The sequence below is a fragment of the Corvus brachyrhynchos genome, unplaced genomic scaffold, assembly GCF_000691975.1.
Source record: "Corvus brachyrhynchos isolate BGI_N302 unplaced genomic scaffold, ASM69197v1 scaffold175, whole genome shotgun sequence".
Classification (NCBI taxonomy): domain Eukaryota; kingdom Metazoa; phylum Chordata; class Aves; order Passeriformes; family Corvidae; genus Corvus; species Corvus brachyrhynchos.
The window spans coordinates 1,811,086-1,825,437 of NW_008238448.1; the positions used below are offsets into that span (position 1 = coordinate 1,811,086).

The window sequence follows — 14,352 nt, forward strand, 5'->3', positions numbered from 1 at the left end:
CCACTTTATTTGTGGCTTCGCCTGAAACTCGGGTCCGAAGTTCTTGTGTGCTTCCCGCAGGGCTCCCTGAGGGTGTAGGGGTGGCCCTGAACTCATCCAGCAAATGGATTGCCTGGACAGAAATGTAACTCCAGCCTCTCAAGTTATGTGCCTTAAAGCACAAATATTACTTTGCACTACGTTAAATATTTGCTACGTTTTTAAATGGCATTGTATTAAACATTTTTCTAATGTTAACGCGTCTGCTTAACAGAAGTTCTGTTTTACCGTGTAGTAATCAACAAATGAATGAGATCTTTTTCAGGGACTAAAAGGAAGAGGATGTTTATGTACTTATTTATTTGTCTTTAATTTTTATGGGAAACACTTGTTTTTAAAGCAGCGATTTTCTTTATTACGTTGTTAACAGGGCAGCTGAATGAAACTAATTTAACTGTTGTTTAGTGCACGCTGAAAGAAAAGAGAAAATGGTAAAAACAGCACAGCTAATGAAAGTTAGGCTTACGTAATGTTTATGATTTTTAAGTAGGTGTCTTTTATCCCAAAGATAGGCAACATTATTTGTCTTTGTCTTTTAAGTTACGGTACAAATCCTGCATTGATCGTTGCTTCTCATTTTCCCTCTTTCAAACAGTGGCTACCGTAAGTATGGCCAATAGAATAAAAATCTGTCTCTTCCCACAGAATTTACAGTCTAATTGGAGAAAAAAGTGCTGCGAATAAGTACTGTGAGCAAATGGTGCAATGTCTTACTAGGTTTGGTTAGTTCTGTATTGCACCTTTCATTTTATTGTGTATGTTACGGTCTGCTTTTGCCTTAGTAAGCTGCCAAGGGGTTAATAAACACATTTAATGGGTGGGTAGTAGTTATGTGAAAATACTGAAGTGAGAGTGGGCAACCAGGTAGGCTGTTAAGTCTTTGAATTGAAAATCTGTGCATAAATCCACAAGGAATATAGACTCTGCAGAGCCAAAACAGTGCAAAAAAGTGCCTGTCGTGGAAACAAAAAATGTAAGAAGCGACTTTATAATGTCAGTGCTTAGAGACAAGATGTTGGGAGGAATTCTCTGAAGTAAATGTGGGAGAGGGGTGGGGTGTGGCAGTGTAAGGGTGTACAGCTCAGTTGAGTGATGATTTAAAAAGGCCTTATCTTCTCACAGGAAACAATGAGGAAACACAGGTAAAGTCACTTGTAGACAGAACTCCTGGATGGATTAATTTAGTTTCTCTTCTTTGAGAGACTTGAGAATACAGTTAGCCTGATTGTAGTTTTCATTGTCATAGACTGACCTTAAAAAAACCCCAAAATCTCACAACCAACCAAGCAGCAAAGCCCTTAAGGAAAAATGTCCAATTCTTTGGCTTGGTCTAGGACAGACTTCCAGTGTGACACTAAACAAAAATTTCTCTTTCTGCTTTTGCTTTTTCACATGTGTAAAAGGAACGCAGGAAACTTCTACCTTGCAAGGCTCTTTGAGAGGAAAGTCTGTGAGATGTTCAGTTACTGGTGTAGTGGAGGGACATAGAAATTTTTGCAATAACTTAAAATTCAAATAAATCCAGACTGAATGCTTTGATGGTCTAATGACCCATATAACAAGTTGCAGTCATTACAGAAGCCCATTCTGTTAAAATTACTTCTAAGAAGTTTTTAAAAATAATTTGTAAGAACAGGTGATTAAAAGTTGTAAACTAGAGAATAATGTACTTTGGAAATAGAAACCTCATCAGAATTTATGAAAATATTTAGGAGGCTCGTACAGCATGATAATGATCAAAATAGCTGATCGTGTCCGGGAAGGTCAACCAGAAGAAAAAATTCAGTGGTGAAATGATTGTTAAGGTCAATGTGTATGTCTGAGTGGCCAGGAGAAGATGGACATGTGAATTCTTTGAGTTCCCATGGAAAACAAAAATAATAACCCGAATGCATATAAGGGTACTGTTTAACGTTGGAAGAGGTACTGTAGCCGAGAACAGGAGTTCAAATGCTAGTAACTATGGATGTGACCATGGTAAGAGTAGCTCTTCTTGATTTACCTCTTTGGCAGAGCCTTCACTATATGATTTCTACCACAGAGTTGTACTTAAGATATTGAGTGTCTCAACTTCCATGCTGTCAAGATTTACCCAAATAAAGTATCTTCGGGTAAAGTAGGTATTGCATTGTGTATTGTCCTGTTTTTTGTGTGGCAGTGTATTAATTAAAGAAAAGCCACATTATAAGCCACTGATCTTGTTATTTAATGGTTTAAAAATATTTCACTGTAACAGATGTTAGTGTGTTCTTAATGTCAGGTGGACTTAATTTTATTCTTCCACTGCCTCTTTTAGGGCAATTGATTTGGTAGGCTGTATAAAGTAGTAAGCATGATATACATGTCTACATGGAAAAAAATAAATTGAATAATCAAGATGTATCAAATGAAAACTTTTTTTAAAAAAGTACTTGCATCGTGTTCATGTAATTGTGCAAAGACCTTGTTAATGTAGACGGTTATGTGAAAGACTGATGCTGTTCCAGTGACACTCGTGCTTTATATATATGGATATAAAACCCCATTCTGGGCTTTCTTAGCGACACTTAAATCTCTTGTCCTCACTGCGCTCCAGCTGTGGTCCGTGACGCTTGTTGTAAGAGGGCCATCTAGTGTCTAAAGCTTTTCAGTGCCAGCTGTCATCTGTGAGGTAATGGGCAATTCTGCTGAGTGATGGAGCAGAAAAATGACTGCGTCAGTGCCTTATGTTAAACTCCTATGGAATGTTATAGTAGGAAAAATGTAGCTTTCAACCCACTATAAGGAAAATTATTTTGAGTTTTTAGTATACTGAGAAGACGTTAATCTCAGCTCTGGTACTGTTGAATTCTACTGGTTTATAGTAGTTGTGTGTTTGAGGTGTTCATGTAGTAGCATGAGATGAATTTGCTTATGTGTCCTTCAGTTATTATCTCACTCAACTCTAGATTAATTTTTTTATACCAAAACCAATATTTTTTCCCATGGCCAAAATACCTGCTATAAATGCCTTTTGGCAGTTACAGAAAGACAGATGTTTGTATTAGGGAACTGACTGTTGCAGATGTGTGCTCAGGAACTTGTTGTTTTCAGTAATGCATGGTTAATGTTATGGGAGATTTTGGTGTTGAAAAAATCAAAAAAGCCTTGCTCTAAAATGTGTACACACTTAAAATTTGAAAATGAAACGTTTTCTTTAGGTTTTGTTTGATGTCCGAAATATGCTAAAATGTTAAAAAAAAAAGGAAGATCCGTTTCCTATCCATGATCTATCTGTATGTGAACAGGCAGCGTAGATGTGGAACCATCCTTTTCTCTCAAAAAAGGGCCTGCCAATTATTCAGGCAGGATGTCTTCAGTAGTGTCTTATGTTAAAATCAGTTGTAGCAGATAGTGGAAGAAGCGGTGATATAATTTTTTTTTTTTAAATTCTGTTTTCTTTTATGAATATTGTACTCTGATTTCCATTTCAGGAACTTCATCTCAGGAAGAAGATGAAAGATAGTGTCGCTGAAGAACATTTATATTTGGCTTTTTCTCATCAGTGCAGAGATAGTATCTTTCCTCTTCATACATCTATCTCACTGTTTTTGCTATCCTACTGTGACTGCAAATTATTTAAAGTTTTTTTAGTGCCGACTGGCGAAGATGTGGGTGATCAGTGTGTGACAAAAAACCTCGCTGGCGATCTCGAGGTCCATTTAATCTCCAGGTGTCAGCTTCCAGTGGTTGTGCAGAGCTGCAGTTTACCTGCTGTTGTCGCAAAAGATGACAAATTCTGCCGAGCTGGGCTTTCTGTGGTCTTAAGACATATAATACAGAAAACATTCGAGGCAGATCCATCTAAAAAGGATCTTTTGGAACTCTTGGGCTTTAAGAAGACCTGCTTAAAAGCCTGTGCTGAAGTGAGTGTGTCTCTCTCTTAGATACATTAATAGCTTTTTAATAAGCATTGATTGCTCTGAAGTAGACTCTTAATATTGATGTCAAGTAAATTCTTTTAGTAAAAAACTTAATTTGCTTAGAAAATGCAATTTCCTCTATGGAGAAGTACCTGTATTTTGGCACAAAGATGAAAAATAATTATTTTTGAAGATACCACTTTTTAGCAGCACAAAAAGAACCTTGATGCTAAAAAAATAGGTCGGATCTTTGTTTCATGTCTAGCAGTATAAATGAGTTATAGAGTAAACTTAGAAGTACCTAATTTCTTGTTAATTTTGATTTCAAGAGCACCATATATTGTTAGCCTTCACTGTCAAGGTGCACTGCTGGCTTTTGTTTAGCTTATCCTCACCAGGTTGTCCAGTGCCTTTTCAGCTGCCTGGCCAGGTGGTCAGTCCCTAGCTTGTACCATTCCAGGGGATAAGTCCCTCCTAGGTGTGGAATATTCTACTGAGTTCTATCAGTTCCTCTCAGCCCATTCCCTAGTCTGTGCAGGAGTTTGTTGGGAATTTGTTGTCTGCTCTGCTCAATTCCCTGTCATCCTTGATGGGAGTATATTCCATCTCCCCTCTCCAGGTAAAGATGATGAAATGGGATAGGCCTCAGGATAGACCCTTAAAGATTTCCACTTCTAACTGGCCTTCAGGTAGAGTGTGAACCATTAACCAACACTACCTTTTGAGTTGAGATGTCAGCCCATTTATCACATAGCAGTTTACTCATCTGGCAGCTCATCCATCTAGACTTGCCTTCCTCACTCCTCTCAGGATGTTGATCTCCACCCTGTCATGATTGCTATTTCCATGGTTGCCATTGATTACTGTGCCTTCAACCCAGTTCACAGCTTTGCTTCTTATGAGTTGTGCAGCCAGCCTAATTTTATGTCAATAATAAGGAAATAAAAATATGCTATGCTGGATAACTGTTCATTCTGTTATATAAAGTTTAGCTTCCTAACTCTGCTGTTGCAGAAGTAATACAGAAATATCTGCATTTCTAAGATTAACAAAGAATGTATTTAAAGCTGAAGTGGACCAAAAGTAACCCTGGATTTTGTTTCTCTTTCTGTAGAGACATTGATTATGTAAATTTATTTGACAGGTTAGCCAGTGGACCAGACTCTGTGAGATCAGCATACCTCTTGCTGTTGAAAGATTTTTGACAGCCTCTCCTCAGCACTGCCAGGCAATTCCTCCTGACATTTTACTGTTAGAAAGGAAGCTTGGAGAACCTGTCCGAGTACATAATGATGACAAAATTCGAAGGCAAAAACTTCAACAACAGAAGGGAGGTGCCAAGGCTGCAGTGCCTGTGCTTGGTAAAGAAGCAACAGAGGAATCAAAACCAGGGGAAGTCCATGAACATCCACCCTCAAGTTTGGAACTGAGTGTAGCTTTCTCTAAACTACTTGCCCAGGAAGCACCAGATGCAATCAACAGGGAGGCCCCTCACATCAGGAGAGCAAAAACCTCTGACCTTCCGCTCTTGGACCACGTTTTTGCAGAAGGGCTTTATTTTACTGTGGCAGATCTAGTGCTTTTGCCATGCATCCACCAGTTCTTGGTAAGATGACAGACTCTGAAAATATTAACTAGTGTACATGTATGTTTTTTAAGAACCTAAAAGTTGTAAAAGATGTTAATTTGAAACATATTGTGGTGCTTACAATGTGACCTTAACCTGAAATCGAAGACTTGTCTTGTTTTTGTACAAACACAAAAATCAGGGATTGGTGAGATCACTAAAGTTACTTCTAAATACATGGCATATCAATGGTTATGTTAACTTTTAAAATATTATACTGAAATATTTTGGTACCAATTTGCCCAGAAAATAATAATTTTAAAATACTAGTACAGGTGACCTGAGCTCAACTTAAAAAACTAGTTATACAGTGGGAAAAACATCTGTGGCAAGACTGTGCAAGAGTCTTGCTCAGCACAATCTTTGTACTTCGTTTTATGACAATATATGCACAGGAAAGATTTAAGGAAATGACAACTATGTCTTTATTTCCCATTACAGTGAAATGATACAACGAGTTTGCCTCCTACCAGTATTCCTGCAGTTACTCCATGAGATTTATGCCTAAGCTGGTGTGTGTTCCAGGAACATTTGCATTTTGATTTTGCAAGTTGGTTTGCCAAATTTCCCTTATGGTATTTGAAAACAAATGGAATTCCTGGAGAAGATGCTGTTAGGCAGATTGAGAATAACAGTCTCTAGAATCAAGATAATGACTATTGAATATTAATAATGTGGCAAATGTCCACTTTATAACTTCTTTAACCAAGATCATCATCCTCAATGGATTTCTTTATGATGATAGCAATATGCTGCCTTTGAATTAAGACGATGAGTTATTTTTCAGAAATGCTTCTTAATTCAGATCTGCTTTGTTTGTTTTGCAAATTACATAATTGGAGGTGAACAGCAACTTCTGTATGGATGATACTAAACAAAAATATTAAGACAGAATGCTTTCTTACTGTTTAAAAAATGTTAATGTATCTCAGTCTTTGTTTTTCCAAGGCCTTTTTAAATAAGAGCTTAACTTTTTAGAGTAATGTTTGGTTTACTGGTGCCAGGCATGAGAAGATACTTGCATCAGATGCTTAATTGATTTCAGCAATGTAGGTGAAGTAGTTCTGGGGAGGTCCTGTGAGTAGCTGAGAATGCTGTATTTATTGACTTTTTGTGTTACCCTTGAGCCCTGGTGTTCTTATGAACTAGGTATTTTACAGTACAGTTGTGTTAGCTCACACCAAGGATTGCCCTAAAAACCTGGCTTTCGGTTCAATTTTTACCTAATTTACAAGAGCTCTGGGATGATGTTTGTTTATTTCTGTTCCCTGGGGAATGATCATTTTCTAAGCAATTATACCTTGATGCCTACAGTTATCATCAAAATTGTAAAACTTGCATCTGAAAGCTTTTTGCAGGCAGTGAGTTGAAACTGCTCTTGTTGATGGAAGTGCCAGAGTTTAATTCTGTATTAAAGTGTTATTTGCCACTTGTATAACTGGTCTTCCTGGACTGTGTTTAAAAAAATCACTGTAGTTGCAGTTCCACTTTGAATTAAGGGTGTGAATAATAATGAAGTTTTCAGTGAGTATGTGTCTGGAAAATACCATCCCATAAATATGAGGAGACCTGACTAGCTGATTGTAATTATAATTACCAAAAGTAGGATAATGAAGCTGAAGGGTTGTTTTTCATTACCTCATTTCATTGCTGTTATCATTCTGAGGTTACCTTTGTTTCACTTTCTATTAGTTGTAACTGTTGAAAATTAATAGAAGTATAACAAAGGCTCAGTTCCTCATCTGGGAGAAACCACTATTCACTTTTTAAAATACAATTTAGAACACTTGATAACAAGTGTAACAGTGCCTCTTAGAATTGCTTTCCAAAAGAATTCTTCCTTAACTGAATTAATGTGTTTATGCCTGTGTTACTATTAGGATATTAAATTGCATATTAAAGTTACACAGTTCATCCTTCTTTTGCTCCTTTAGCTATTGCTAATTATTTGTGGTTACCCTAAGCATACTATAAACACAGCATGCAGGAGAGCTGTTGGAAATTTCTTGTCATTTCAAGTGTTCTTTTCCAATTTCTATTTCCACACTGCAGACAGATCCGTGGAGGAATGCTGGTTTTGCATGGCCTTTTCTGCCTGTTCCTGTAATCATGATTTTTAATTTTCTGTTTAAAGCAGGCACAGCATCACAGAATAGTTGAAGCTGGAATAATTGAGGTTGGAGGGCACCTCTGGAGCTCATCTTGTCTAACCACCCTGCTCAGAGCAGGGTCAGCTAGAGCCGGTTGGCCAGGATCGCGTCCAGTTGTATTTCGAATGTCTGTAAGGAGACTTCACAACCTCTCCTGTAAGAGGATGATCTCCATTGTTCTAGAACATTTGGGAATCTAAACAAAAGATGCTTAATTTCATCAAATGCATCCTTTTTAAAAGTAGTTGGACTTCATGCTAAAATGTAATTTGGGTATATTTTTTTTAATATGTGCAACATACTCTTACTAAAGAAATTTTTTTATTTCATGTTTTACCCTTAAAATACTAATTTCTATTGGAGGCCAACCACATTAACTCATAATCACATACACTTCAGAAAGAAAGATACTAGTTACCATTATTGTATAAAAATATGATCTTAAGATTCTAAAAAAGTCTGAGTAAGTACACAATTTAAAAAAAAAATCAGTACTAATTTGAAAAAAGTCACAGATGTAGTGCAAAGACTTGAGTAAAGACATGGGGTAATGTATGCCTGTTACCACATAGTCCAAGGTATTTCAGGCTTGCAGGTTCCAGCAAAATAGCTGTTGGCGGATGAGCTTTTAAGAGGTACTTGTGAGAAAGAGCATTCAGGTACCATAATGTCATGCTTAGAGTTCAGTATTCATTGCAAATTACTGCATTGGGGTTTTTTGTCTAACGACCGACCAAAACTAATCATTCCTATGTTAGCAAATAGCACCCATTATTTAAATGGAGTTTTCCTGTTACTGACTGAAATTATGATTAAAATTGATCATGTAAACCTTTTCATCCTATTAAGCGAATGGGAATTGCAGATAAAGTCTAAATGGCCAGCTGGGAATTCTACCTGGGGCTCTGAACAAGCTGATTTTTGTTTTACCATCATGCTGTGAGTGCATGTGCTTGGCATGGAGCTGAGCTTGCTCCTGTAGTTTGTGCCTTTTGGTGATTTGTTGCAAGAAATTTACACTAGCAAGTAACCTTCCCTTTTTATTTTTCTAGGTTTCCAGCAAGAGACAAGGCAAAAATCTGGTAAACTTGCCACTGATATCCAGTTGGTACCGAAGAGTTCAGGAAGTACCTGGAGTAAAGAAAGCTGCTGGCAAATGCAACATGGAACTTCTCCAGCTTCCAGAGTTGATGTCTGCTCCAGAGGAACAGCTACAGGACTCCCCTTCAGTTCCTGATGAGTTAGAAGAGGATAATGATGACAGTCATTTTATAGGTGGTCCAAGGCCAACCATGACTAAGTTAATGGTAATTTAAGTTTTTTAATGAGTTATTTTTATAGCCATATTGGCTTGATTTGGAGTAGGTAAAATTTATTAGAATTGTATAAGCTGGTTTTGACAGCCTTGAACAGTTTAATCCCCTTTGTTTGTCTTAAATCTGATGCGCATTGACTTAGAAGTGATTCTACTTTTCTGATATTTGATTCATTCAGGAATTGGGCAAAGATAGGGCTGCTGGAGTCCTATCAATTATTCTGAATAATCAAAATAACTTTTTGTTTGAATTGCAATATTGTATTTCTCTTTTAAAGATATTTATGTAAAGAACGACAAAAAACTGTGGCTTTTATGTTTGGCTTCATTATCCAACCTTTTCAGCTGGGTTGGTTTGGGGGTTTTTTTGCTGTTTGATTAAAGCTTTGAACATCTGGGAACCCTAATAAGTTTTGTTAAAGAAAACTGTCCATCATGTTCCATAATTTGGTATTTTTTGCACAGAAGCTGACAGCATTTCCTAAAAAAAATGAACACAGCTTTCTTGTGAGAATAAGAGAAATAGGTAATTTGAGCGTTGTATAATGTTGAGTCATCTGCCTGTTCAGTTTCACTTAAGCTGACAGGGTTGCAGTTTGATCTGATGCCATTAAATTTAGTGAGAAATTTGATACCAACTTAAGTGGGTAAAGGGTCTTAATTTATTTTTTTTCCTCCTTTCATGTAGGAAAATGGAATTGAAGCAAAGTTTTCTCCTCATCCATGCCCCAGCTGGACCCTAGACTGGACCAGTCTACCATCTGCAGTCAGTCCTGGGGAAGGTGAGGGTTTGTATGTCTGTGTATTTAACAGGGTCTTCTTCTGGTGAAGCTGTTTAACTGTTTCATAGGAAAATATGCCAGTTTTCAGTATGTTTCAGAGCTCTCTAAGACAGGTAAGCAGTTTCAAATCTGTATTAAAATTCAGTCTGTTTGTGACACGTGGTGATGCAACTTCCCTCAGGTCATCAACAGCTGATGACCAAACTGGGAACAAAAGATTGACCTTGATTTCAGTCGGCAGTTGACACAACTCAGAAATCCTAACCAAGCTCAGTGCTTGGTTGTGTTGAGTTTTCTGTAGAAGTAAAGGTATCCATAGACACCTTCCATAGGAATAAAGTTACTGTGGTTGTCAATATGTACAGATAGTAAAAAGAGGGTGGCAGGTCAGAATATAAAATACAGGTGGTCACAATGTGAGACAGAAGGAAAATTAGATACATCATGTGATTATTTCCCTGGACTGATATATGTCATCATAGGAAATGTTTTCATTTTTTCCTCTAGCAAGGCAGTGGCTGAAAATTTTGGGAAGGGGGGCTTGTTGAAATAAGACTGAATGGAAATAGTGTGCTACTGCTGATTATATGTGAAGTTTGGAAAAGAGGAGATTATATTTAATTTGTGACCAGCAAAGAAATGCAACATCTTCTCTGTGGTATTATTAGGCAGCAGTAGAAAGGGGGTTTTTCATCCCTTTTGGAACTTCAGTTAATCGTGGAATCTTTGCTTGTGTTCCTGGTCCTGTGTGTGTGAACACATTCATTGTCTTCAGGTTCATTTCCTACTCACTGCAAAGGCTTTGTGGATATTAAACTCAGTTTGGCTGGATATGATTAGGGGTGCTTCCTTTAGGCTCACCCAAAGCACATTAAAGGGAGGGGGAAAGTGTGTGAATGTGTGGCTGGACAGTGATAACCCTTGTTGCTGCTTTATTACTTTGAGGATATATGAAGATAGAAGCCTTTGGTACTGTCATGTTTTTTCATCAAACATTGTCTTCACTGTGAAAGAAACAAAAAAAAGAGATTTTTTTTAAGACGGGAATCTATTTTTTTTTTCTTTAAAACATCTTTTTATTTATTGACTTTTTATCCAACTGTGAAATTCAAGAATGAGAAGTAACTGACCCACAGTCTTACAAACCCTTACTACTTTTCTCATGAGTTGAAATACTTCTTAAGCAGGAAGTACTTAAAACAAATACTTTATTTGTGGTATCTCATCTGAAATGGACCATCATTTCAGTCACAGTATGCATGAGATGGTATTTACTTACAAAGGTAGTGGTTGTGAACAAATTTATATTATTCTTTCCAAAAAAATTGCTCAAAGAGTGAATGTGACAACTAGCAACCAAATTCTGTAGGCTTGTAGATAGTGCCGCCTTCCTTTTTCCTGAATGAAGGAATTGTAGTAGGTTAGAAAAGAACTCCTTAGCTGAAACATGACGTGTCAGGTGAAACTGAAAAGACCCCTGTACGTGCACAGTAGGAGACAGAGGGGTCAATTACAGAACGTGTGAAGAAGATCAGTCTAAAAACTAGGCAAATAAATAAAACTCCATCAAAATAACCACATTTTACAAGTGCAGCTTGCTCTTACCCATTAATGGAACACATGTAATTCTTTAACTTTATAGCTGGTCCAAACAAATGTAATGGATTGGATATAAACATAGTTCCTAGTGAATCATGTCAGGTATATAATATACTTTTTATTTCTAGTAAAAAATGGGTTCATAGTATTGAATTGACTGGGAGAAATATCTGACTTGTAGAGGTGAAATTTTCCATGCACAATTTTTATAAAGCCAATATTGAAAACGAAAAGGCCTTTCACAGCTTCTGGCTGTTGCCTGCCTAGCTGAAGACAGAATGACTCTGGTTGTTTGATTTATGCTTGCTTTGTGATTGGTAGGGAGTCGATAGCCAAATTAAATTACTGTATAAAACTGTCACAGGTAGGTTGACCTGAATAAAATGATACCCTGGTTGATACATGCCCTTTGTTTGCATTCTGGTGTTCAGACTTTTGAGAAAGTTGCTAGATTTTTAGAATGCTTAACTTTTAAAATGAGACAAAATTTGAAAAGCCTGGCAACTACTGTTCAGTGGTAAGGCTGCCCCTTAAACTGTTGTTATGAAGAGACTTGTTACCTTGATTTATAAGCCACAGAATAATTAATACTATACTGTAAATGTGGCTTGGTTGTTTTTTTTTCCTTGGAGGGGGAGGGGAAATGAAGCAGCCTTCAGGATGTAGAGATAGATAATATTGAAAATGTTGCCTTTATGTTGTCTGCTTTTTCTAAATAATTTAGGTCAGCTGAGAATTTGTTCTTCTAGTATGCATAACTTATGAATTAAGGTGTCAGCTGATTTGTCTACAGGTGAGATAAAACCTCTGGTCTTTCTTTGAAGACTAAATATGCAAATAGTTGTGAGACTATTTTAAGAATTCATTTACCTATTTACTAGGGTGTTGTTTTATAAAATGACTTCTCAATCCCCGAACTCTCCTCAGCTCCTCCTACTCCCCTGCCTTGCCCAGCAACTCTTATTTTCTTTTATTTGGACAGGGTCTGAAATATTAATCTAGTTAGAAATGCCTCTGTACTCTGTTTCTTCATATCAGCAGCATTCTTTAAACTCACCAATTCATAAATTTTAAAGCTAGATGGATGGTAGGATCATCTGTGCCTGTCTCCTACGTGATTCTGGCTATAAACTAAGTTTGTAATTGCTTATGTCGAGAAGAATGATTCATAGAAGAATCATAATAATGCTGAAATGATAGCTGGTTAAGGAAGAGTGGCAGGTTCACAGTATCATTTTATTTCTCCAGAGTGGAGGTTAAAATAGATAAAATTAGATATTAGATTCTTAATCTAGATAAACTAGTTTAAATTAGATATTGTAAAGTGAAAGAGTAACTTAGGAAGGACAGCAGATTTTACGAAGAGATTTTAAAAATGTGTTGGTAGACATATCAGGTGGACCAACAAGAGTAAAACAGTGTTTACATATGTATATTAGAAACATTTTTGAACCTTAAGTACCTTTGAATAACACAGGCTAGAGCAATAACACAGAGCACAGTGTTCCAGTTTTGTGGAATTAACTGATGTTTTGATTAAACAGTCTTGTTGCCTACCAAACAACAATCCTGAAGGATCAGTGTTACCCTCAGCTTCCAGAACTGATATTAAGTACAGGATACTTTAATGTAGTGTGGCTTCTCAACAGGGAAAGAAGAAAATTTTGAATATTTCCTAACTCTCATCATAAACAAAATTAGTTTTAATGAAAGGAACAGCACTTAATGATGTAATTATCTTCTAACCAGTATAAAAGTTTGTGACTTCATGTCCATGTTAAAGTTGTTTGTAATTGCTCATAGAATTGAGTAATATAATAATTGTGCAATAAATGTTGTATTAGAAGCAGATTTATTTGAGTTGAAACTGTTGTCAAAATTGTATCTGGGTTGTTTCTGGGATTTTTTTATGAGGCTAGGTCACTGTTATTTTGTTCTGCTTTTTATATTGGTATTACCTTTTGAATATTTTTACTTGAAAGATGCTTTCTGAGTTGAGAATACATTATGCTTAAAAATCAAAGATGGTTTAGGGAATCTGACATTTTATGAAAATTTTTGCTAATCAAGAGATGCAAATTGTGTATTTTACTTTAAATGTTAAAAGCAACTGTATTTTTAAAATTAAATCCAGACAGTCATTCATTCTGTAGAACAAAAAGAGTTAAAAGCAACACTTTAAAGTTCTCCATTTCCCTTTCAAGCCTGTCAGAACTTTTTGAAAGACTTTGAAGGTTTTTTTAATAGTTTTTTAGCCTGTTTCAGTGTCTCAGGCATCCTGAAGCAGGAACTCATCCTTCTTCTTCAACTGATTTTTCCATATCAGACAGCTCTTTGCCTGCAAGCCACATGGGTGTAACAATCCAAGGGAAACTCAACTGAAGCTGCTTCTCATTAACCTCTCCTTAAAGTTACAGTTCTGCACTCATTTAAATAAGTTTAAACCACATTTGTGTGTGCATTATATTTTGCAGTTCAAGATCTGGAAAACCTGTGATGGCAATACAGCCAGGTTGCCTCATAGTCTTGATAAATATTTGAGAAGTAGGTAATTTTCAGTAACAAAGAGAAAGGAAAATTGCTGATTTTTGTAATACAGGCAACATTGATATATCTTCTTTTACTGGCTTGCCTTAAGAAGGGTATTCTTGCAAAACTTGTATTTTATTTGTGACTTCTTAGACTCTTTTGACTGTTCGGGGATATAACATTGTATAGTTGGCCTGAGGACAAATTTCATGGAAGTTTCCATGTAATTACTAACTTTTAGACAAAACATTCTTCAGGTTTAGCTGGAAAAAATAGCTCAGGCTTGTCATCAAACCAGAGAACTCATCCACGACATTGTACACTGTTCCTACTGTTACTGTGCTCTTCCTCCATTTTTCTTTTGTGATTGTCTTGGGTTACCAAGCAAAACAAGGGAAGTGAATTAATTATTTTATATTTTTAAATGCCT

At 36.5% G+C, this 14,352-nt stretch overlaps 1 protein-coding gene across 2 annotated transcripts in view; it reads left to right on the plus strand.

Annotated features, from left to right (window-relative positions):
* Positions 1–6: 6 nt before the first annotated feature.
* The window catches only part of GSTCD (glutathione S-transferase C-terminal domain containing), a 54,005-nt gene continuing 39,659 nt past the window's right edge, over positions 7–14,352 (plus strand). For both annotated transcript variants that reach the window (XM_017736838.1, XM_008635602.2), the window contains exons 1-5: positions 7–1,012; positions 3,492–3,923; positions 5,065–5,526; positions 8,750–9,004; positions 9,701–9,794. In XM_017736838.1, the coding sequence (XP_017592327.1) occupies positions 3,513–3,923; positions 5,065–5,526; positions 8,750–9,004; positions 9,701–9,794 (1,222 nt within the window). In that variant the 5' untranslated portion in view covers positions 7–1,012; positions 3,492–3,512. The remainder of the gene's footprint in view (positions 1,013–3,491; positions 3,924–5,064; positions 5,527–8,749; positions 9,005–9,700; positions 9,795–14,352) is intronic.